General features: G+C 40.4%; 2 protein-coding genes across 2 annotated transcripts; one reads left to right on the top strand and one right to left on the bottom strand.

Moving 5' to 3' along the window:
- Nucleotides 1–6,630: 6,630 nt before the first annotated feature.
- On the bottom strand, nt 6,631–9,926 carry LOC133464817 (uncharacterized). Its single transcript, XM_061747005.1, has one exon. It carries the CDS (start codon nt 9,924–9,926, stop codon nt 6,693–6,695), a length of 3,234 nt encoding a protein of 1,077 aa, XP_061602989.1. The 3' UTR covers nt 6,631–6,692.
- A 4,039-nt stretch (nt 9,927–13,965) lies between these two features.
- Nucleotides 13,966–24,886, top strand: LOC133418411 (homeobox-containing protein 1-like). The gene is made up of 6 exons (XM_061707083.1): nt 13,966–14,122; nt 14,372–14,454; nt 16,920–17,015; nt 17,109–17,203; nt 17,506–17,589; nt 24,250–24,886. Exons 1-6 carry the CDS (start codon nt 13,983–13,985, stop codon nt 24,391–24,393), a joined length of 642 nt encoding a protein of 213 aa, XP_061563067.1. The 5' UTR covers nt 13,966–13,982; the 3' UTR covers nt 24,394–24,886.
- Nucleotides 24,887–25,397: the final 511 nt, after the last annotated feature.

The raw sequence follows: 25,397 nt of genomic DNA, 5'->3' as shown, positions 1-25,397 counted from the left end.
GAAGAAGAAAAATAAAAATAGGGGTAAGAAAGAAAAGAGAAGAAAATAAGAGAAGAGATGACAGGAAATGGAGAAACGTAGCGACAATCTGGAGAAAAGTGGGTGGAAGTTCGGCCCGGCAGCTGAGAAGTTATGATGCAAACTTCAAGATAATGATTTGAATGAGGCAGAATAACATGCTTTTTCACTCAAATATATTGTTATAATAATTTGTTTCAGATGTACTGTAATTATTTTCTGTATAAAAATTGAGTTTGGTGTTCAAAAAAGTCTTTTTTCAGACTTGAGTCTTGAAAAAGAGGGGGTCGTCTTATATTCGGGCCAATACGGTACTTGCTTTGCTTTGCACATTCCTCTTATTCACATCATTAACTCGGTTTTACTGGAGCCGGACGGTAAAGAAGCGCTGCTCGTTTGTTCGGTCCGAGCACAACCAGTTGAATAATTATCACCACCTTGTGGTGGGAGTGAACCATCGCTACCAGACACGTTATCTTAACAAGACGGTTATTGAAGACAACAGTCTTAGGAACTGTCGTATTTCTTACGATTTGATTTCAAAATGATGGATTACGCTGTAACTTAAAGCTGCGTGTATCCATGTAGTTACTTTAATCGTGCATTCACACTAGGCGTCCGGCTGCCAGTCATTTTCTAAAAAAGCTCGCTGCAAGAGGCGTCTGAGGCGATGGAGGCGTCCAGAGTGTCAATTTGAAGTTGAGAGAATCTTATTCACATGCACACACTGTAAACACAAACTTATTTTATCAGGAATTAATTTATCCTATCTAGAAAACTCACATTTTTGCTGATTCGACTGCCATTTTTACCTGAACTACAGGACTGTCTCAGAAAATTAAAATATTGTGATAAAGTTCTTTATTTTCTGTAATGCAATTACAAAAACAAAAATGTCATACATTCTGGATTCATTACAAATCAACTGAAATATTGCAAGCCTTTTATTATTTTAATATTGCTGATTATGGCTTACAGTTTAAGAATTAAGATTCCCAGAATATTCTAATTTTTTGAGATAGGATATTTGAGTTTTCTTAAGCTGTAAGCCATGATCAGCAATATTAAAATAATAAAAGGCTTGCAATAATTCAGTTGATTTGTAATGAATCCAGAATGTATGACATTTTTTTTTTTTTTTTATTGCATTACAGAAAATCACAATATTCTAATTTTCTGACAGTCCTGTAAATGTTTTTCTACCTGAACTCTGCTCAGGTGAAACACGTATCAGATGGTTGAGGAGCTGGATGGTCTGAACTATTTATTTTGCTACATCGATCCAACGCAAAATCATTAAAAACCGTGCTTATTAATCACAAAACACAGTTTAAACATTATGACCAAATCCGCTCCGACCCGGTGTGTCAGTGTTCACCACAGACAGACTGCAGCTTCACCGGGACCAACGATGATGGTTGATGTTGATCCAGGACCGACCTTGTTCAGGAGCATCAAACTCACTCTTATCTTCGCCAAAATAACGCTGAAATATAAAGGATTCCCAAAGTGCGATCCACGGTGAAAGAGAAAACCGAAGATGTGCTATATAGATAGATAGATAGATAGTAGGAATGGGTGATATTTTACCGTTCACGATATACCGTCAAAAAATTCCTCACGATAAGAATTTGTATCTCACGGTAAAAACGATAAATTCCTGTTGATGATGTTTTAGTGTGAAGGAAGGAAGGAAGGAAGGAAGGAAGGAAGGAAGGAAGGAAGGAAGGAAGGAAGGAAGGAAGGAAGGAAGGAAGGAAGGAAGGAAGGAAGGAAGGAAGGAAGGAAGGAAGGAAGGAAGGAAGGAAGGAAGGAAGGAAGGAAGGAAGGAAGGAAGGAAGGAAGGAAGGAAGGAAGGAAGGAAGGAAGGAAGGAAGGAAGGAAGGAAAGGAGCCTGAAAGAAAGAAAGAAAGAAAGAAAGAAAGAAAGGAGCCTGAAAGAAAGAAAGGAAGAAAGAAAGAAAGAAAGAAAGAAAGGAGCCTGAAAGAAAGAAAGAAAGAAAGAAAGAAAGAAAGAAAGAAAGAAAGAAAGAAAGAAAGAAAGAAAGAAAGAAAGAAAGAAAGAAAGAAAGAAAGAAAGAAAGAAACGAGCCTGAAAGAAAGAAACGAGCCTGAAAGAAAGAAAGAGAAATTAGAAAGAAAGAAAGAAACGAGCCTGAAAGAAAGAAAGAGAAATTAGAAAGAAAGAAAGAAACGAGCCTGAAAGAAAGAAAGAAAGAAAGAAATGAGCCTGAAAGAAAGAAAGAAAGAAAGAAAGAAAGAAAGAAAGAAAGAAAGAAAGAAAGAAAGAAAGAAAGAAAGAAAGAAAGAAAGAAAGAAAGAAAGAAAGAAAGAAAGAAAGAAAGAAAGAAACGAGCCTGAAAGAAATTAGAAAGAAAGAAAGAAATTAGAAAGAAAGAAAGAAAGAAAGAGGAAAAAAAAGCATAAATTCCCGTTGATACGTTTTTGTGTAACAAACATGGCAGATCTGAGAGTGAGATAGATTTATAGTTACAAAGATGGAGTTGAATTGGTATTTTTTTATCGTCATTTTTATCGTTATCGGGATAAATGCCAGAAATTATCGTGATACATTTTTTAGTCCATACCGCCCATCCCTAACGATAGATAGATGGACGACATCCATCCGTTAATTCCCCCCATGGGGGATCAGGTCACGGGGCAGCAGACGTTTCCTCCAGCTTTTCCAAGGAGATATCGTGGCATTCCCAGGTTATCTGAGACGCAATCTGTCAAGCTTGTCCCGTGTCTTTCCTGGGGCCCCCTCCCGATTGCCTTAAAACACCTCCCTCCCCCCGAAGGATGCGTGTCGGAGACGTGGTAACCAGATTTACTGCAGAGGAAGCTCACCTCGGCTGCTTTGATCCCTGATCTGGATCTTTCAGGAGGTGAGGGTCAGCCGAGGGTGCAGCTTCCTCTCCGCCGCTCCCATCTGCCCGTCCAGCTCCCGCCACATTCCTCCCCCCCCCGTGAACAAGCTCCGCGCTCCCGACCCGCAGAGGACTTTCCACCCTCCTTCTGATCTGATATTCATGTTGACAATTACCCTCTGGAGGTGCAGTCAGAGGTCGTTGTTCCACCAGAAAGTAAAACAAACTCAAATACGTCCTCAGTGGCTCCCACTCCAGCAAAAGTGTGCACATGGAAAAAGTTTGTATGCGATATCAATAGTTACCGGGTAGGGCTGGGGATCGATTCAAATGTCAAGAATCGATTTGATTCTTAAGATTCAGAATCGATTATCAAGATTTGATTTGATTCGATTCTGATATTGATTTGGGTTAGTGTTATTAAAATTGTTTTTTGAGCTGTTGCATGAATTATATGACTGTAGTTATGCAAAATATTACTACTAGTATTATATTGAGATTAAACAGCAAGTATTGGCAGCTAATGATGCTGTAAGGACCAATCAGCTCCCAGAATGCTGATAGAACTGAAACAGAAACATCATGTGGGTCAGAATTACCAAACAGATCCAGGGAGGAAACAGAGACGGATTAAATCGGTTTTATTTTTTCCCACATTCCGTTTTTATTTGTTCCATTTTCGGTCTATTTTGGTTTTAAATTTTTGAGCATTTGGTTTTTAGCATTTTTTGCAAATGTAACCCCAAGACAGTTTATAAAGTAATGAAATATAGACAATTTATGCAATTATAACCTAACACTTTAATGTTTTCAAACCTTTAAACATATTTAAAGGCAAAAACATGGCACCAGTTATTCTCGTGTCCAACAAAACATTCCTTTTTTGGGGAAAAACAAAAAAATAACCAAAAGTTGTAATGATTGATTGATTGATTGATCTTTATTCATCTTGAACAAAACAAAAAAACACACCATACATCAACAACAATAATAAAGCACAACCAGTTTTGTTCAAGAAGGGACAGGAAGAAGCAAATGCTTATCTAGTCCGGCCCCTTCTTGCAATATAAGAATATCCGATATATAAAAGAATAATAATAGCAATAACAATAATAATAATAATAATAATAATAATAATAATAACAACAATAATACATATATACAGTATATACCCTTCTTCTTGACATATAAAAGTATATGAATATAAAAGTAATTAAAAGACAAGTGAGTCAATAAATAAAAGTAGCTAAAACGAAAGGTGTGCTTGATGCACAGTAGAGAAGAAAAAAAAAGTCAATGAAAAAAACAAAAACATAATAAAAGTAGCTAAAAAAGAAAGAAAAGCATCATGCACCGAAGAAAAAAGACAATGAAAAAAATAAAATAAAAAATAAAATGAAATGATGAATGATGAAAAAAAAAATACATAAATAAATAAAAGAAAAAAAATTCGATCTTTAGACATATGAATCGATTTTTAGGAATAAATATGCGAATCGATTTAGAATTGGGAAATTCATTTTTTTCAACACAGGCCTAGCTCCCACTCAAGCAAAAGTGTGCACATGGAAAAAGTTTGTATGCAATATCAATAGTTACCGGGGTGTTTTTAATGATTCATGTGCCGCGGTTTAGCCTGTAGGGCTGTCTGGCATTGGTGTGTCTGCAATAAGCTCGTTTACGTGATTAGCCTCGCGTCCTCCGTGCATCATCCGACACGGCGTTCAGTTCATCTGCACTAAGACGCTGATTCCTCTGAAATGACCGGGGGATTCCACGAGAGCTTTGTGGGTCCAGCCGGGGCTTTCCGAAGCGGGCGGCACGTGTGCGTCGGATCATCGCGGCGTTAGGACTCCGAGAGCTGCCGAGGCCAGACTCTAATAAATCATTAAAAATGGTTAGTCCTCGTGCAGTTTCCACACAAACGCCCCTCCTGAAGTAACACTATCTGCAGAGGCTGAGGCTGTTTTTCCGTTAGATTCTGCAGATTTAATCCCAGCAGTCACATTCTTCAAGCTTATGCCTGTTTTTTTTGTGTTGTCGTCCCCTCAGGGCCACTTCTTGCCTTCGTGTTGCTCCTGCATTTTATCGCTGCAGGATTACATGCTGCCAGAGCCGGAGTCTGTTCTTGATTTCAAGTTTTTCAGGACAGTTTTTAATATTTATACTTGAAAGGATAATCCAACGAGACCTATAAGAGGTGGAGTTTTACATCCCTGGCATGTATACAGTCACTTTTAGTGTAAATTCATGTCTTTTTTAATGGCGTTTAAGTCGTGTTTGCATCGCTGCAACTACGTGGTCCCATCCAGGGACAGTTGCAGGCAGCAACACTTGTGATATGTTCCAGTGAGACGTGTCTGCAAAAACAAGGTCCAGCTGTCAAAATCCCAGCTGATGCTCGGCGCCGAGGATACACAGACGGATGTACGTTGCATTCCATGCCATTATGGCACAGTAATATTTGTTACTGCACACTTATTTCACGATACTTCAGTCATTTCTGCTACGTGGTTCCTGGCTGAGACTCAAAAGTCTCTACACTCAGTTTTGCAAGAGCTATCTTGGTGTTTTAGTGTTTGATTTGTCTTCAGCAAGTCATTTTCTCTCCTGTCAAGAATGAGTCCAAGTTAATTGGAACGGTTTAACGAGACCAGATCCAGTTACACGTATGTGAATATGCAGATACAGGACTGTCTCAGAAAATTAGAATATTGTGATTTTCTGTAATGCAATTACAAAAACAAAAATGTCATACATTCTGGATTAATTACAAATCAACTGAAATATTGCAAGCCTTTTATTATTTTAATTTTGCTGATCATGGCTTACAGTTTAAGAAAACTCAAATATCCTTTCTCAAAAAATTAGAATATGTCATTTCATTTCATTTTATTCTTTATTTCATTCAAAAAACAAAACAATTTAATACAAACACAAATACAAATGTTCCTAACTTATGAATGAAAAGGGAGCAGAAAGAAGAAGAATCTTATCTGATCTGCCCCTTTCACAAATAACATAAATTAAAAATAATAATAAAAAAAAAACAACTAAGTGAATAAAAACAACTAAAATAAAATTAAAATAACATTAAATAAAATGACCACCGCCTACGGGTATGTCAATCAAACTCAACATTTTTCGTTATATTTCCTTAACATACAGGCTTTAATTGTTCTTTTGAATGTAATGTTGGATTTGGATATTCTGGGAATCTTAATCTTAAACTGTAAGCCATAATCAGCAATATTAAAATAATAAAAGGCTTGCAATATTTCAGTTGATTTGTAATGAATCCAGAATGTATGACATTTTTGTTTTTTTAATTGCAGAAAAAATAAAGAACTTTATCACAATATTCAAATTTTCTGAGACAGTTGGGTGCAAACCTGTGGCAGCTGAGCACACACCCCACACCTCCTGCTCTGCAGCTTGCTGCTCTGTGGATTCCCTGCCTGCAGCGTCAGCACTGGAAACATCTACGTCTGCTGTTTACGGCCGGCCTGGACCCGGCTGGGCTCGGTCCAGACCGGGCCGGGCTCACTCTCCCATCGCTGCTGCAGCAGGAAGTAAAGCTGCTTTCGTCAACGAAAATTATGACTAAATATCGTCGTCAACGAACCTTTATCACCTGAGGAAAACCAGACGAGACGCAACGGAAATGCTGGTCATGTGACGATCTTCAAAGAAACATCTCCTGGATGCACTGGGACGCATCTTCAGTGATGTATCCTAGGGTCATCGGGTGTTTCGGGTCTCGCAACATCAGACACCCTCTCCTAGGTGACCCAGCCGGGGGTGATCAGCTCCCGGCTTGCGTCCCAGCAGCAACCCACGGATCTGCCCTCTTTAGCCACAACCACCTTGTGGCTTTCTCTGCAGCCTCACTTGCGGATTTAATGGCCCTCTTCTTTGCTGCTCCTGCAATGCCCAAGCGACCTAGGGCTTTGCAGAGCGAGCGTCCCGCGAAGCCTCGACAGCCGACTTCTATGGGCTCATAGTATGTTCTCCAGCCCCTTCCCCTACACTCCTCCACCAACTCCTGATATTTTGCACGTTTCCTCTCGTTGGCTTCCTCGATCCGCTCTTCCCAGGGCACTGTCAGCTCCAGCATGATCAGATGTTTTGAAGCCTCGGAGGTGATGATCATGTCTGGCCGGAGAGATGTTATAACAATGTGCTGGGGGAACCTCAGCTGTTTCCCGAGGTCGACGTGCAGCTGCCAATCCGGGGCTGTATGTAGGAGTCCTGATGCTGTCTGTGGGCCTTTCACGGGTCTCTCTCCAGCTTTGACAAAGGGGATTGCCTTCTTTGGAGCATGGTGTTGTTTGCTGGTGCTGATAGCTGAGGCTATGCTCTCTGCAACTGCTTTGAGCACCTGATCGTGGCGCCATCGATAGCGGCCATCGGCCAGGGCCCTTGGACAGCTGCTGAGGAGGTGTTCTAGGGAGCCTCTTCCGGAGCAAAGGGGGCAGGAAGGTGTCTCGATCTTCCCCCACACATGGAGGTTTGCTGGACTTGGGAGAGCATCGTAGACTGCCTGCACAAGGAACCGAACGCGATGGAAGTCTGCCTGCATGATGTTGGACCAGGTGACTTTGCGCTGTAACGTGCTCTCCCACCTTGTCCATGCTCCCTGCTGCCGGAGTCCCACCGCCCTGCTCACTCGCTCTTCCTCCACACCTGCTCGGACCTCTTCCTGGAGTAGATGGTGCCTCTCCTTGCCTCGGGCCTGGCTGACTTTGGACTTTGGGAAGTAGCCCAAGCCTGCTCTTCCTGTTGCCAAGACCCCCACCAGTGCCTTCTGCCTTAGGCGAGACTCTGCCACCTCCACTGCCTTCTCAGCCCTCCACTTCCTGCCCGTCCTCACTTCAATCCCAGCTGATGCTACCTTGCAGTCCCTGGAATCCCTGTACTGTAGGGCTTCTCTGGTGCGTGCTACCTTAAATTCCTCAGTGAGCCCACTGAAAGGTAGCTGCAGGGTGTTGCTAGACCCGTACAGGGCAGCGCTGTTGAGGCTGCGTGGAAGGCCTAGCCACTTCCGGAGAAAGCTGCTGATCTTCCTTTCGAGGGATTCCACGGTTGATACTGGGACTGCATAGATGAGGAGAGGCCACAGGACTCTTGGCAGGATGGAGTGCTGGTAGATCCAGGCTTTAAATCTACCTGGCAGGCCGGACTTGTCCACCTTGGTGAGCCACGCTCCAAGGTCTTCGCCAGACTTCTGGATGGCAGCGGAGTCTCTAAGGCTAGAGTCAAAGAGTTTCCCCAAGCTCTTGACTGGTTGCTCCGTGATGGTTGGGATTGCAGTTCCTGAGATTGAAAACCGGAACTTGTCAATCACCTTCCCCCTCTTCAGTACCATGGACCTTGACTTGGAGGGTTTGAAACTCATCCTAGCCCATGTGATGAGTCTGTCCAGTCCTTGCAAGATCCACCTGCTCCCTGGCACTGATGTAGTTGTTATGGTCAGATCATCCATGTAGGCTCTTATTGGGGGCTGACGAACACCTGATCTGGATAGAGGCCCTCTGCATTCCACCTCAGCTGCCTTGACCAACGTGTTCATCGCCAGTGCGAAAAGGGTAACAGAGATGGTGCACCCTGTTATTATTCCTTTCCCAAGGCGGTGCCAGTCTGATGTTTCCGACCCTGACGTGAACCTGAGCCTGAAGTTGTTATAATAATCCAGGATCAGGTCTTTGATCTTGCTGGGAACATGGTGGAGGTGTAATGTGAGCTCAACTAGTTTGTGTGGGATGGACCCGTAGGCGTTAGTCAGGTCCAACCACAACACAGCTAGGTCGCCTCTGTTCTCACGGGCCTCTCTGATGAGTTGTGTAACTACACCAGTGTGCTCTAAGCAGCCGGGAGCTCCAGGAATCCCACCCTTCTGCACTGAGGTGTCAATGTAGTTGTTCTTGAGGAGAAACTCAGTCAGTCTTCTGGAGATGATGCTGAAAAACACCTTCCCTTCCACACTCAATAGTGAGATTGTCCGAAACTGGTTGATGTTTTTCGAGTCCTCCTCCTTGGGAATCCAAACCCCCTCTGCACACCTCCACTGGTCGGCCACTTTCCCCCTTCGCCAGATTACCTTCAAAGTCTTCCACAGGTGCCGGAGGAGCTCTGGACAGCGCTTGTAGACAAGGTAGGGTACACCACTTGGGCCTGGGGAAGATGCTGAACGGGCTGCCTTGACCACCTCTTCAACTTCCTTTAGGCTAGGCTCCGTCAGCTTGAACTCTGCTGTTGGTAATGCAGGGCTGATAAGAGCTTTGTTGGGTCCCAGATCTTCTTCTCTCAGTGGGTCACTCACGGTGTTTTCGAGGAAGCGATTCACTTCCTCCCTTGAGCACTCGAGTCGGCCACTGCGCTTGTCCCCAAGCAGTTGTTTTGTGAACCGGAAGGGGTTGGCAATGAAGGCCGCTCTCTTCCTCGCTCTCTCTCTTCCCCGCCTCCTGTGCCACTCTGCTCTGCGGAGGGTTGTCAGCTTCTTCCGCAGGATGTTGCGCAGTTCTGCCAATGGTTGCTTCTCCTCTTCAGCAGCGCACTTGAACTGCTTCTTGAGGGTTCTGAGCTCCTGTCGCAGCTGATGTATCTTGGCGGCCCTGCGGTTCATGGTGTAGGGATTGGGCTTGTTGTTGCCCTTCTCCATCTGGCCAAATCTTTCGGAGCCATAACTGACAATGATGGTGGTCATTGCTAGGAGTCTGCTGTCGGCATCCCCTTTGGCTATGGCTCGAATGATGTTGGACACGTCCTCGTCAAACTGCAGCCACTCACTCCATCTGCTTGCTGGGGGCCACTTAATCCGCTGCTGTGGAACTACTCTGCTTGGCTTGGGAGACTGTGGTACGTGGAGGGACTGGGAACTGTGGTGTGTCTCCTGTCCGGGCTCCTCCTGCGTCTCACCAGGTCCAGGACCTGTGCGTTGCACCTCGCTCTCCCGCGCCAAACATTTCATCCTGGCCTGATGGATTTTCAGGCCACGTTGGTTCTTGCACAGCTTGCCGCAAATGCATGTTATACTCATAGTCAGTTCGTTTGCTGGGGTCATTAACCTTGGGTCCGTCCGATTGGAGATCTCATCCTCCCCCCCTCTCGGGATCTCCTGGGGGTATAACTCATTAGGGCTTTCCGTAGCTTGTTTGGGTTCTTCCTCACGAAAGATACAGGCTGGGGTGCTAACCCATACTGTCCCGGGTGCCGTCTTTCCGAGCTGTCAACTGTCTCTCCAGTCGTCGACCAAACTATTCTTGGTTGCCACCTAGTCTCTTCCTAGGAGTCACTGGCATCGCCAGACTGTAACTTCAAAGAAACATCTCCTGGATGCACTGGGACGCATCTTCAGTGATGTATCCTATATACGATACGATAATTAAATATATAAAGCAATATCGTAGAGGAATAAAAACAATACTAAAATGAAGATTACAAAATAAAAACTCTGCTAAAATGTGTCTCATTTTCGTTGACCAAAACGAGACGAAATGTTCTAACAAAGATCCTTAATGTCCATGTTTTCAGTAGTTTCTCTGGTTTAATGTCCATGTTTTCAGTAGTTTCTCTGGTTTAATGTCCATGTTTTCAGTAGTTTCTCTGGTTTAGTTCTGCTGGGTGACGTTAGTCCTCAATCCCAGTCGCTGCAGCAGGAATCAGATCCAGAATCAGCTGCAGAGTTAGAGGCTGATGCCGTTAACGCAGAGCTCTAGTTAACGTACATTAAAAACAAAGTTACATAGAGAAACGCAGGGATCTGCTCTGGGGGGAGAAGAAGAAGAAGAACCATCTTTGGATACACTTTCCTACATAGACGTGGAAAAGAAAACCCAATGTGTCGTCGAAAAAGAAAAAGATGGGGAGAAATCCGGAAAAATAAACATGTTGTAAACTCAAATTAGAGTCTTCTGTATCTGGAATGAATGTATTCTTGAGTCTATAAGGTAACAATAATATAATAATAAGATAACCTTGTTTGAATTGTAAAATGGGTTTGGATAAATACAATCTTTGACTAAAACGAGACTAAAATGCTCAGACTTTTAGTCGACTGAAACTTGACACGACTAAAAGGAGAATGAACATGACTAAAACTCATAAAAACTAAAATGATAGCTGGACCCAAAGACTAGATTAAAACTAAAACTGAAACAGGCTGACAGAAACAACACTATCAGGAACTGATGATGTTCATGCTGTTCCTTTCTCAACCTGGCTCGGTGACCCAGTTAGACCCCGTTAGGATTCCAGGATCCCCTGAGGTGAAGGTTTGACTGCAACTCTGACCGTTTGTGTGGTTTTGGTTCTGATCTCGGCAGCGTCCTCGTCGCCGCCGTTCAGCCTCGTCTAGGATACGTTGCAAGGATTGGAAGGAATATTTTAGGAAACATCCAGGGTGTATTTCCTCCTGACACACGTTTTCTTGACTTCTAGCTTTTGAAACGCATCTGCAGGTATAATATATATATATAAACTTTATTTGCAGACACTGGGTCCAGAATACAAAACGAGATACAAAGACACAGACATTAAAAACAAAGAAAGAGATTCACTTGTGCCGTTCAAATTAGTTAAAAACATACAAACATTTCCTCCAGTGTTTCCAGAAACAGGAGGAGAACCTTGTATTGCTCTGTGTCGTCTCTGTTAACGCCATAATTAAAGCATTCTTTAACTCCTTCAGTCTACACATAAATCTAAACATAAAATTCCTCAGTACAGCATGGAAAGTGGGAACGTCACTGGTCAGAAACATTTAATTGCACTTGTCCATCTAGGGCAGGGGTGTCAAACTCATTTTGCTTGGCGGGGTCGGATTTGACCAATTTTTTTCTTGCGGACTCAAAATAACAAAAACGGTGCGAATTTTTTTTTTCTAATTCTTTTTTTTTTTACTATTGTTATCTAATCCAATATCAGTTTAGTTAATTTTAAAGGAAATATGCACTTTGTTTACACTCTAATTATGTAAAATATATTTCTTCGGGATCTTTTCTTGAAATTTTTCGTTTTATTTTTCAAATTATGTAAGATACTTTTAATATCATTTTACAAAGATAAACAGAAACAAGTATGTTTTTTTTATATTTCGCTTTTTTATAGGAAATGTAATTAAAAGCAAATCTTTCTTATTACATCCGAGAGTGTTTCTTTGTGATTTAGAGATTTTTCCAGTACAATTAAGTGTATTTATTTTTAAAAATTGGCGTGGATATTTACACCAGTGTGCCGAAAAAGTCAGCACTTCTCTTTTAACTGTTTTACTTTGTCACTATCCTCGTATTCAAAACTGAAATTCTCCAAATAAATATCTTCTATCATCTTTTTTAGCAGTGATATTTTTCCTGCGAAAATATAAGAGTAGTCAGTCAATAATAATAGTGTACAAAGAAATAAAATTGGCAAATGCATTCTAGAAAACTAAAAACATTTCAAAAACTGCTCTCTTTGTGGAATAACGATGGATTTGTAGAGGAAATATATTATCGGATATGCTGCGATTCATGGCAATCTATGCCTTCCTTTTTAGTAAATTAACATTTTGGTTTTTTGCGTTGGAAACTTCTCGCGGGCCGCACATTTGACACCCCTGATCTAGGGAATTTTTAAAAAATTCTAAAAGCATCGTTGTATGCCACCTGTAGTTTTTTCATTTTAGCACTGGTATAATGTCACCACAAGTGAGCGGTGTACAGCGGAGTGCAATATGTTTTAAACAGTGCTGTTTTAACATTATCTGTACACACGTGCCAGCATATTGGCTTGGCCATATACAGAGGTGTCAAGTAACAAAGTACAAATACTTTGTTACCTTACTTAAGTAGAAATTTTGGTTATCTATACTTCACTGGAGTAATTATTTTTCAGACGACTTTTTACTTTTACTCCTTACATTTTCACATAATTATCTGTACTTTTTACTCCTTACATTGTAAAAACAGCCTCGTTACTCTATTTCATTTCGGCCTTTTAAACTATCCAGTTAAATTGCTCCATCCGGATAGAGTGAATTTGGTTGTGGTTGTTTCAGATGTTCTTGTCCAGTTTTGTTCTTACATCCGTTCCCTCAGATTCCTGCAACTAAACTTGGATGTACATTCCAATAAAGGTTAGGATAAATGATAACATGCCTCTGAAGTTTGACTTTTTGCACCATTACAATACTTATAGGCAACTAGTCATCATATCTCCTGCTCTCTGAAACACATGTTAATGCTCAATAGTACACATATATGCTTCTTTAATATATTTACATTATACTAAGATGCATTCATTTTCAATGGCTTTTGTCCTTAATGGCTTTTTTCCCCCTTACAGTACTTTTACTTTTATACTTTAAGTAGTTTTGAAACCAGTACTTTTATACTTTTACTTGAGTAAAAAACTTTAGAACATCATACAGTTTAAAAATAGTTTAAAACAGACCATGATTGGTAAATACCAACAAGATTGAAGGATAAGATGCAAGAGAGAGAATTATGGAATTATGCAGGTAATAATTACTGATCTTTTTGTCCTTGTTTTAATCGGGACTATTTATTATGTATTTTTCCTTTTTTCTTTTCTTACTGGTTCTTTGCTGTTACATATATTTTTTTTGTGTTTTGTGTTTGCTTCTTTTTTGGGTGGAAATGCTAAAAAGCATTTGTTGTAGAAAGTGTAAATAATAATAATGTGAAGGTTAAAGGGTAGGCATTTATAAGCTCAAAGCTTCAGCCTATTCCTTTTCGATCCAAATGATTACACGACATGTTATGAATGAGTGTACCATATTGAGCACATGATAAAAAAAAAAATAAATAAATATATGGTTCTTTAATATATTTGGATTATACTAAGATGCATTTATTTCAATGGCTTTTGTCCTTAATGGCTTTTTCTCCCTTACATTACTTTTACTTTTATACTTTAAGTAGTTTTGAAACTAGTACTTTTATACTTTTACTTGAGTAAAAAACTTGAGTTGATGCTTCAACTTCTACAGGAGTATTTTTAAACTCTAGTATCTATACTTCTACCTGAGTAATGAATGTGAATACTTTTGACACCTCTGCTCGTGACTGCCCCCCCTCCAGGTGCCACTCTCAACATGCGTCCAGCTCCGCTGCCCCTGGAGGAGATGGAGTGGAGGCAAACCCCCCCGCCCCTCACCACCACTCCAGGAACCTTCCGGCTGCGTCGGGGAAGCCGCTTCACCTGGAGGAAAGAGTGCCTGGCGGTGATGGAGAGGTAAGAGCAGCGGGGACGTCTGCGGTCGAAGGGCAGCGGGTCCAAAATAATGAGAAGGTTGCAGAGTTATTTCCTCGAGGAGCAAAACCTGGATACCGAGGAAATGCAGTCTGGCTCCTGTCATAACAACGCTCTGGATATTGGCTCGGGCGTACGGCGTACATAACAAACGCAGCAGCCGCAGTTTGTTGACATTGCCCTTGTCTTGTGAAATTAATTTAATCAGCGCGACTCTCCTGCTATTTATAGCTACTTCAATGACAACCAGTACCCGGACGAGGCCAAGAGGGAGGAGATCGCCAACGCCTGCAATGCTGTCATCCAGAAACCAGGTGAGACGCAGAGAGCAGCACGGCGTCGGAGCCACGGCGACGTTAACCCCTTAAGACCGGCGGGAGCGTACAATTACAACCAAATAAAAGAGCAATGAAACTTTCTGCATGTTAAACAGGAAGAGTTTCACTTTCATATCCTGCATTTAGTGTCCCAGAGTTTTAATCCATTAAATTGTTTGGAAAAATCCCACAATAATCCAGTAAAAGTGCAGAAATCTTCATAATTGACATCACAGGTTATTTCTAAACATCAGTTTAGAGTTTTTTTTTTTTAATAACTTTTTATTTTTTCCTTTTTCACAAATAACAGAACATTTCCCCCTACACAGACAATCAAAAAGTGCATATTAGGTCGACATTAATACAGACAGCAAGATTACTTATTAAGACAATTCCCCTTCTTTTACTACAACCTATTTCTTATTATCATTTTTAATTTCCAATCAAACTCTTTCCATAATTGACTATTTAATCCCTTGTGACTGTCCATACATAATTCTTCCCACAGACTTAGTTCCAATTCCCATTTTTCCTTAATATTCAGTGTGTTTTGTGTATCAGTTGAGATTCTTTTATATATCTGAGATACATGCTTTTTATTTGGGATACCCTCTATTATAGAAATAAAATATTGTTCAATTTTATTTGGACTTTTACTAACTGTCTCTCTCTCCGTGTGGCTTGTCAGATAGTGTCTTATTTGGAAATATCTGTATAAATCATTTGATACAAGTCCAAATTGTTCCTGAAGTTGTCTAAATGATTTAATCACTGTTCCATCAAATAATTGATTTATTGTGGTAAGTCCCCTATTGGCCCATATTCGGTACCAGGTTGGAGTTTTTCACAGAGGTGTCGTCATTTTCCCGGGAAACTAGTCGGTTTGAATTTGTGCTCTTGTTCGTGCTTTTTATCAGAGATAAAAAGTATGAATTAATTCCAAATACATTTTCTGAGGTTTGAAAGGCTTCTGTGTAATTAGCAAATAAAAATACTCCATAAAATGGCAGTATAGCATGCAAAAATGTGAATGTAACTAGGTCAGAAAGGGTTAAAGGTGTTTTCTTATGTGTACACGTCGGTCTTTCAACCTGATACAGTCAGGATGAGAGCTTTGTTTACTTTGTTTCCCATCCCACGCTGGACACGTCGACAGACGGCAGTGTTAGTTTTGTCAATACTTCATCCAACAACCTTTTATTTTCACATGTAGCTTTCCACCAAAGATGCTACAAAAGTACAAAACTCTTTCGGCGATTTCAAAGTCAACACGATGCAGACAAACGGACTGGAAGCTGAATCCTCCACCTAAAACCACCCCTCAATAACAAAGCTGAAAAGATGGGGCATCGTTGCAGCGATAATCTGTCTCCTTTTAATCAGTTTGGTCGGTAGATCGATAACCCGATCAGCAGAAATCCGTTTGAAACTGTTTTATTGTCAGGAAATCATCAAATGAAAGAACAGAGATGATTCTCATCATCTTTAAACTGGAGATTCTGTAAATCTGTTGACTAATATCCAGTACTCGAGTTGTAAAAAAAAATCAGGGGGGATGGTGGATTTTATCATATGGGGACAGATAATTTGTGCTGATTACAAATAATATAATATATTACAAATAATAGCAGTGACCAAAACACCTGCAGAAATACTGCAGGAATGACATAGCAGCAGTTAAATGCAGCCTTCTGTAAGCTTTAAATATCCACTGGGCTTACATCAAATACATCAAAACACAACAATAAAAAACACTTTTCTGAACTTATCAATATGACTCTGTCCTTCACAGGATAAGTAACATGGATCACTGCAAAAACTCACAATCTTAACAAGAATATTTGTCTTATTTCTAGTTAAAATGTCTCATTTTAGTAAAAAAATCTCATTACACTTAAAACAGGACTCATCACTGGAAAAAACAACAATTTTCACCTGTTTCAAGTAGATTTTCACTTTAAATAAGTTTTTATTTTTTATTTTTTTTAAATCTGATTCATATTCGAAAATAAGTAGAAAAATCTGCCAGTGGAACAAGATGTTTTTGCTTGTAATGAGAAGATAAATCTTGTCCCACTGGCAGATTTTTCTACTTATTTCAAGTGAAAATTTACTTGAAACAGGTGAAAATTGTCAAATAAGTTATTTTTCTGGTGTTATTTTTCTGGTGATGACTCTAAATGTTGAAATAGCAGTAAAACCACATTCATTGATGAAATGACATAAGGGATGGAAAGGAGGGATGGCAGTTTTACAGGGGGATGATTTGGACCGTTTTTATTTCAGGGGGGGATGCCATCCCCCCTCATCCCCCTCAACTCCAGTACTGCTAATATCCAAAAGTAAAAGTCAAATCAGGCGTATTTTTGTGTCTCTAAACTACGTTCTCATCATCTCAGAGGAGGAATAACTGCAGTAAATCAGTTGTGAATAAAGTTTGTTGCTTGTGTTTGTCCCTTCAGGGAAGAAGCTGTCTGATCTGGAGCGGGTCACCTCCCTGAAAGTTTACAACTGGTTCGCTAATCGCCGCAAGGAGATCAAGCGCCGGGCCAACATTGGTAATGTTTGAGACGGCCGGGGGGGTCAGGGTTCACCCTCTCACCGTACCATCCCGTTGTTCTGACGAGGTCTGATCATCCTTTTCCTCCAAGAAGCCACAATCCTGGAGAGCCACGGGATCGACGTCCAGAGTCCGGGCGGTCACTCCAACAGCGACGACGTGGACGGCAACGACTTCTCCGAGCAGGTACCGTCGCCCACACGCCGCTGCGTTTCTTTATCTTTATCTCCTTATTGTCCCGTGAAACTGTCGGGAGGCGACAGCTCGTTCCTTCTCGTTCGTTCTCGCCGCATCAGCCCGTTTTTACTAATTAATGTTGCTAAATTTAGAGCGAGCCGCATTAATAAGTGACATCAGCAGATTGTGGCTCTGAGCTTCTCCCTCTGAACTCTGGGTAAATCTGAGATGTCTTAATGGAACAATGGTCGAAATGCTCGTTGCCCCTGATCATGTGACTGAGAAACCCCGTGTGTTGGAAACTCCCGCAGGCCTGTGACCTTCAGTACTTCGACAAGAGACCTCTCAGCCGACCGTTTGGCCTTTACCGCCTGGAGCCCACCTCACCCACACAGGTACACACACACACACACACACACACACACACACACACACACACACACACACACACACACACACACACACACACACACACACACACACACACACACACACACACACACACACACACACACTGATTTTACTGCAGGGAAAAGCTGCAGATTAATTGTTCTTCACTTTCTAGGATTTTATTTCTTCTTTGACCAACAGCGAGTGATGAATCTCAGTGTACTCATCTTTTAGAGCAGTGGTCCCCAACCCCCGGCCCGCGGCCCGGTACCGGGCCGTGGGTCATTTGGTACTGGGCCGCACAGAAAGAAAAAGTAATTTCTGTAGTCCCAACTGATGATGGATGACTCTCAAACTGATGGTTCACAATGTTTTTATTCCTTGGATGTAAATACACTGCAAACACACCATAAGAGCTATAAAGCAGTGGTTCCCAACCTTTTCTGAACCGCGGACCAGTTTAATGTCTGACAATATTTTCACGGCCCAATCTAAAGGTGTAGCTGATAAAAACGTAATAAAATTACATAAAAATGATATAAAAATAAAATAAAATAAAATTAAAAGATCGGCACTAAAAACTGTGGTATTTTCACTATAGTAATAATAATAATAATAATTAATAAATAATAAATAATAAAACATAATTTTCAAAAAAATAAAATGAAATAATGGAAATTGTAAATTACCTTTAGTATGAGTATTTCTATAAATTGTTTTTATGTTTGTTTTCTCATTAACGTTTTTTAAAGCCAGGCTTTTATTTTATTTGTTATATATTAAGGAGACCGATATTTAGTACTTTTATTTTGAAGGCGTCTCGCCGAGACCTTGTAAACATCCGGCGCTTCAGACTTTAACGGTAAAAGTTTAACGGCAGTAGAAAGTTTGTCTGAAAGACTAAACTAGTGTCAGGAATGCTGAAGTGGAGCCTAACTGACACAAAAAGCACCTGCTGATAAGGATTTGTTTGATTTTATTCCTTTATAGCTCTTAAAGTGTGTTTCAGTGTATTTACATCCAAGGAATAAAAACATTGTGAACCATCAGTTTGAGAGTCAACCATCATCAGTCAGGGATGCTACAGAAATAATTTTTTCCTTCTGTGCAGCCCGGTACCAAATGACCCACGGCCCGGTACCGGGCCGCAGCCCGGGGGTTGGGGACCACTGCTGTAAAGGAATAAAATAAAATAAAAGAGAGTTAGTCTTTCTACATTCATATAAGTTTAATTTAACTTAAATACAGACCGACAGCTGCTCGGTCGCTCGGTAATAAAGCTACCGTTAACCACAATACATGACAGTAACCATGGTAACCAAACTCAAGCTGGACATAAACACGGCATAAAATTTGCAAAGAAAACAAACCTTGTGCTCCTCATCAGCCAGGTGCTTTTTGTGTCAGTTAGGCACCACTTTAGCATTCAAGACACTAGTTTAGTTTTGCAGACACACTTTCTACTGCCGTTAAACTTTAACCGAAGCGCCGGATGTTTACAAGGTCTCGGCGAGACGCCTTCAAAATAAAACCACTAAATAACGGTCTCCTTAATATATAACAAATAAAATAAAAGCCTGGCTTTAAATAACGTTAATGAGAAAAAATAAAATAAAAACACATTTATAGAAATACTCATATTAAAAGGTAATTTACAATTTCCATTATTATTTTTTTTTTTTCGAAAAATTATTTATTATTATTATTATTATTATTATTATTATTATTATTATTATTACTATAGAGAAAATACCACAGTTTTTCGTGCTGATCTTGTCATTTTATTTAGTTTTTATCAGCTACACCTTTTAGATTGGGCTGTGAAAATATTGTCAGACATTAAACCGGTCCGCGATTCAGAAAAGGTCGGGGAACACTGATTTAGACGACGTAGAAACAGATTCCAAGAGTGCAGTCGGGTTGAATCAGTCAGGTTTCTGGGTTTGGGGTTAACCAGCGCCCCCTGCAGGTCCAGACGGCAGCTGTTACACCGACACCACTCAGTCTAAAGCGTTTACACAAATATTTCTGCTTATTTTTCTTTAACGCGCCTTAGAAGATAAACCACAAGTCAAAAAAAGAGTTTACCCAAGATTATAGTTGTCGTTTTATCCAACGGGTTATTTAATGTTCAGCATTTTAATGAGGAATTCACCAACTCCAATGTGTCGGTACTCGCTTCACAAGTACAACCTTGTTGTTTTTATTTTAATTTTATGTTGGTTGTCAGTAAATGCATCTTAACAAAATGTTTACTTTTTATCAGACAAGAATTTTTTTTTTTTTTTTTTTTAAATACCTGGCATGTTTCGGTGATTCCTTTCAAGGCAAAAATGACCCGCCATTTATCAGCTGATAAAAAGAGACTCACCTGTCGACAGAGACGAGTCTTATCTTTAAACTATCATCAGAAGATCATAATCTGTCTCCTTTTTTTAAACAGTTTTGTTGGTATATCGAAAACCTGATTAGCAGAAATCTGTTTGCAACAGTTTTATTGTCAGGAAATAATCAGATAAAAGAACAGAGATGAGTCTTATCATCTTTAAACTGGCGATTCTGTAAATCTGTTGACTTTGATCTTTTTGTTTTAGAGAAATTTCACGCTAATATCTAAAACTTAAGCAACAAATCTTTGTAAAGTCAAATCAGGCGTATTTTTGTTTCTCCAACGTTCTCGTCTCAGAGGAGGAATAGCTCCCATCAGTGGGGGAACTGCAGGAAATCATTTCCAAATGAAGTTTGTTGCCTGTCAACAGGTGATTTGTGCCTCCTTTTAACATCAGCTGATAAATGGCAGGTCAAACACACCATGTTGTGACTGATGAAGGCGAAAGTAATCGCTGAAACATGTCAGGTGTTTAAAAAACCTAAAAATTCTTGTCTGAAAAAAAGAATTAGCAAATTAAATTGTAAAGCCTTGGACAAAATGAACTCTATTAAATCAGTAAATGCAACCATTTAAAAACGTATTATTATTATTACCTAATTTTTGTTGTTTCCAAATCAAGGAAGCACATTGTAATAAGTCAGTGGAAAGCTTCCAAAGTTTCTCACTTTCAGAGTGTTGTGGGGAAAAAAAACAAAAACTTACACATGATTAATTTATGATTAATAAAGTTGTACAGCCTCTGAGGCAAAAACAACTTGAGAGAACAAACGAGCATCTGAGACGACGAGCTTAATCCCCGCTGAGCTGCTCAGTGGAGCGACGCTATCGCAGGAAAGAGGTGAAGAGTAAAACCAGGTGAGCAGAAGTCGCAGCCTTGGCTGTCTCTGTTGTTAAGTTAATTAGAGGCGATTCCAGGTCTAAGAACCAATATGGGCATGTCGGACCCTTCGCAAGAAGGACAGGGCCGCCGCAAGGGGTGTGCGAATCCACGGGGCCTCGTGCTATGGGCCGTTTTTTTTTTTTTTTTTTTTTCCCAAAATTTTTTTTTCGTTTTTTCCCTTATAAATATCAACAGTCACGTTCCATTACCGACCTAAATGTGTACTAGTCTGTGCATATCAATAAATATATGTGCAATGATGCGCGTGTCTGTTGTTCAATACAACTGATCAGACCAAGCGCAGACACAAGCTGCTCTGATCCAGACGGTGGAGTTGGAACAAACTGTCACACAAAGTCGAGAGAACGAGACAGAATCAGGAAATTTCCATCAGGGGATGAAAAAAGAAAAAAAAACTAAAGAAAAATGGAAGAGTTTAATGCCTCTCTGAAAGGCTTGTTTGATAAATTTGTCACAAAAATCACAGCGTCAAGGCAAGCCCAGATGATGATGAGGCAGGGGAAGGTATCCAGTATTTTGCTAATTGGAGAGTTAAAATTGCGCATACAGACACCCGATCCGACCCAAAAAACCCCAAAAATTTCGCGCGCGCTCGCCACGCTCACGCACGAGGGCCCCCCGACCGTTTCGCACAGGGCCTCGCAAATCTCCCAGGCAGCTCTGAAGGAGGACACCCCTTTTCCACCAAACCGGTTCCAGGCTGGTTCTGGTTCTGGTTCTGGGCCAGGTCTGAGATTTGAACTGGACTCTCTGTTTCCACTGACAAAGAACTGGCTCTGGGCCAGAAGAACCGGTTCCAAAGTAGCACCAACTGTTTGCTGGTCTAGAAGAAAGAACCGCTTACGTAAGCGGAGGGGGTGGAGTTATTAAGACCAACGGCAATATCAAGACTGGGAGACGGAGACATTTTCAAATAAGAAAGAATCTGGATGCAGCAAAGCATCATGGGAGGAGGAGGAGACAACCTGTCTTTTAGAGACGTGTCCACGGAGGAGCTACGTGGACCAAGTCCTGTTAGAGCAGATATGTTGATGTTGCTTCAACTATCGCGCGAACACAGCGACGTAGCTGACGTTTGCAGCAGTGGCGGCTTGTCAATAGGGGGCGCTAGGGCGCCGCCCCCATTAAAATTACAGGAATAAATATAGACACAGTACATATAAATTACGTAATAAAAAGTAATTATCACATCTGTGCACTCATAAAATGTGTCTGACTTTAAATTTTTCAATCCTTCCCATCCCAAACTGGGTTTATTCAGAGTTGTTTTTTGTGCAGACTGAAATACATAGGTTTCAATGGCCAAATGAGTGTGTATTGCATGTTCTTAAACTTTTCTTCCATGTGACTTCATGCTGGTCTCTAATTGGTTACTCAAAGCCTCTCCTCCGGGCGCAGCTCTCTGCGCCGTGGCCAATCAGTGTGTTTTCTGTCATTCTTCATCCAATCTGATTGATTCGTGAGCTGTCAATCAAAGTCACACCCCTGACAGTGTAGACGCGACTGAATCTGTCACTCGCTACAAACGAGTCACAACGACAAGACAGGAGACAATGGCAGCAGAAAAACTAAATTCGGTTGTTTCATTACAAAATAATAATTTAACAAGTAATAATAATATAATATACAAATAATATACAAATAATATATATACCGTATTTTCTGGACTATAAGCTGCACCTGTATATAAGCCGCATCCGCTCTATTTTTAAAAAAAATATTAAAAAAAGATATACAAGCCGCATCCGCTCTATATAAAAAAAAAAGATATGCAAGCTGCAGATATTTCTGTTGTTAGATTAGATATTTACTACATGTACAGAAGGATTTTGAACTGTAAATGATGTACATGTTTGTACCTAAATAGATCTTTCCTAACAGTGTCTTTTAACACGGCAGCAACTTTGCTGATTAAAACGGGACAAAACCAAGAAAATAACCGGTATTTATTTATCTATTTATCTGTTTTGAAATCTGCTTCTACTTCTATCTGCTAAAGAAGAAGTAGCGTATTCTTCTTTGCATTTATTTTGTCTTAGTTTTGATTCTAATTCCGGTTAGAGCGCCCCGAGCAGTGGAAGAAAAATCCACAGAATAGCCGCACCTTTGTATAAACCGCATGGTTGAAAACCTATGAAAAAAGTAGCGGCTTATAGTCCAAAAAATACGGTAATATATTATAATATAATATATTATATTATATTAATATAATATAACAAATAATAATATACAAATAATAATAACAAGTAGAATTTATAGTTGTGTTGTAATCCCCACTCGCCAGTGCGCCCTCCCAAAATTTTTTATCACCAGCTGCCACTAGTTTGCAGTGAAGTAATGACGTAGCTCCTCTTAGCACCCGAGCTATGGAAAAACAAACCGGTTCTCAGCTGGTTCCAAGTTGAACGAGTTGTTAACCAGAACCAGCACTGGAACTGGTTTGGTGGAAAAGGGGTAGGAGAGAAGGGGGATGAAGGGGGTTGTTGGACTTGCAGGGTCCAGATTAGGGATGGGCGGTATGGACTAAAAAATGTATCATGATAATTTCTGGCATTTATTCCGATAACGATAAAAATGACGATAAAAAAAATACCAATTCAACTCCACCTTTGTAACTATAAATCTATCACCACATTCAGTCTTTGGAGCCCCCAAAACACTCATCTAAAAGAATAGTAAACGCTACTAAACTACACCAATTAAATTGAATTAATAAAAAACATTTAAATTAGTACACCTGTACTGCAAAACTGGAATGACTCAAACGAAACAAGTTTGAAATGTAAGAACAGATTCAACATTTATTCAAACTGTATTTCTTAGCTTATAAAATCACAAAGTAGAAAAAAATACAACCTGATAAATAAAGAAACAGGACAAATAAATAAAAGTTCACTGAAAATAAAATCCAATCAGTGATGACCTCTTCTAATATAAATAAAATATGCAAATTAACCTGTGGTTGGAACATGCCACAAATTAGATACTAGTGCAATTTTTTTTCGTAATAGTCAAACGTTATATCAAAATGTAACAACCATTTCCTTCTGTCTTTGCAGACTCTGCACATAATAGATGATGTTTGCTCCTCGTCTCTCTTTTTAAATCCAAACTAGTTCCATATAACGGAGTTTAACAACGAGCTCCTCGCTCTCAGATCCGCCTTCCGCCATGTTTGTTACACAAAAACATCATCAACGGGAATTTATCGTTTTTACCGCGAGATGACAAATTCTTACCGTGGGGAATTTTTTTGACGGTTTATCGTGAACGGTAAAATATCGCCCATTCCTAGTCCAGATGTGTAAAACTGCCGCTCCTGTTTCTGTTATCAGACTGACTGACGGGTATCTTGTATCTCCCGCCCCCCAGGACGACAACGCAGCACAGAGCGAGCACCAGGACCCCATCTCTCTGGCCGTGGAGATGGCCGCCGTCAACCACACCATCCTGGCCCTGTCCAGAACCGGGGGCGTGGCCAACGACATCAAGACGGAGTCCCTGGAGGACGAATGAACTGCACAGGGACGGAGCGAGGGAACGTCGGGGGGGTAAAAAAATAAAACAAAAGGAGACCAAAATAATGCTACTTAGTAAAACCTCCAGAAACTATCTACCCCCCCCTCCCTCCTCCTTTCCCTTCCCACCTGAACTCCTCCTCCTCTCTCCTCCCCTCAGCGTAGTTGTTCTTCAAAAGGATACCTCTTCTCTCCTCCTGTCCGACCTGGACGTCTGAGCCGATCCTCAGTCTATCTCACCTCAACGTCAACCTCAGAAACTAGCGTGTACTGTGTATATGATGATATATGGTTCTCACGGTCACCTCGCGGCGTGCTACCTGGCTACCTACCTACCCATAGACATATAAACGTAAACGCCGCATCGAGTGTTCTTGCCCGCTGCTGCGATACGTCAACATCGCCGCCATATTGGATGTAGCGAGACTGCGCTGCAAACTAATACAAGTAAATTGACTTATTTTCATAAAGCGACTTTCTACAAAGAAATGTACGTTTTACGTCTCATTTATTCATTCATACACGCACTAATATACTTGGGAAACAGTTAGGCACCAAATATAATATATTTAATTTTCTCAGATGGCAAAAATAAGAACTTTATTGATCCCACATAGGAGTAATTCATGTTATATCAGCTATAGAGAACAAGGTAGTGGCGGAAAACAATATATATATCCCCCCTCACAAAAATAAGAAAAATAGAGAAATATATTTTCTCATCAACAAAACATATTTTTAAATTTTCAAGTAACAAAATAACATATTTTAACTATTTTTCAGATTTTTTCAATTATTTTATTGTCTGAAAAATGGTTAAAATGTTATTTTATTGTCTGAAAAATGGTTCGAATATGTTATTTTGTTATTTGAATAATTTAAAATTTGTTTTGTTGATCTATTTTTCTAAACTTGGGAAACAGTTAGGCACCAAATATAATATATTTAATTTTCTCAGATGGCAAAAATAAACTTTATTGATCCCACATAGGAGTAATTCAT

Source organism: Cololabis saira, chromosome 18 (genome assembly GCF_033807715.1).
Source record: "Cololabis saira isolate AMF1-May2022 chromosome 18, fColSai1.1, whole genome shotgun sequence".
Taxonomy (NCBI): domain Eukaryota; kingdom Metazoa; phylum Chordata; class Actinopteri; order Beloniformes; family Belonidae; genus Cololabis; species Cololabis saira.
The sequence above is the reverse complement of the archived record's forward strand: the minus strand, read 5'-3'. Positions and strand labels throughout refer to the sequence as shown.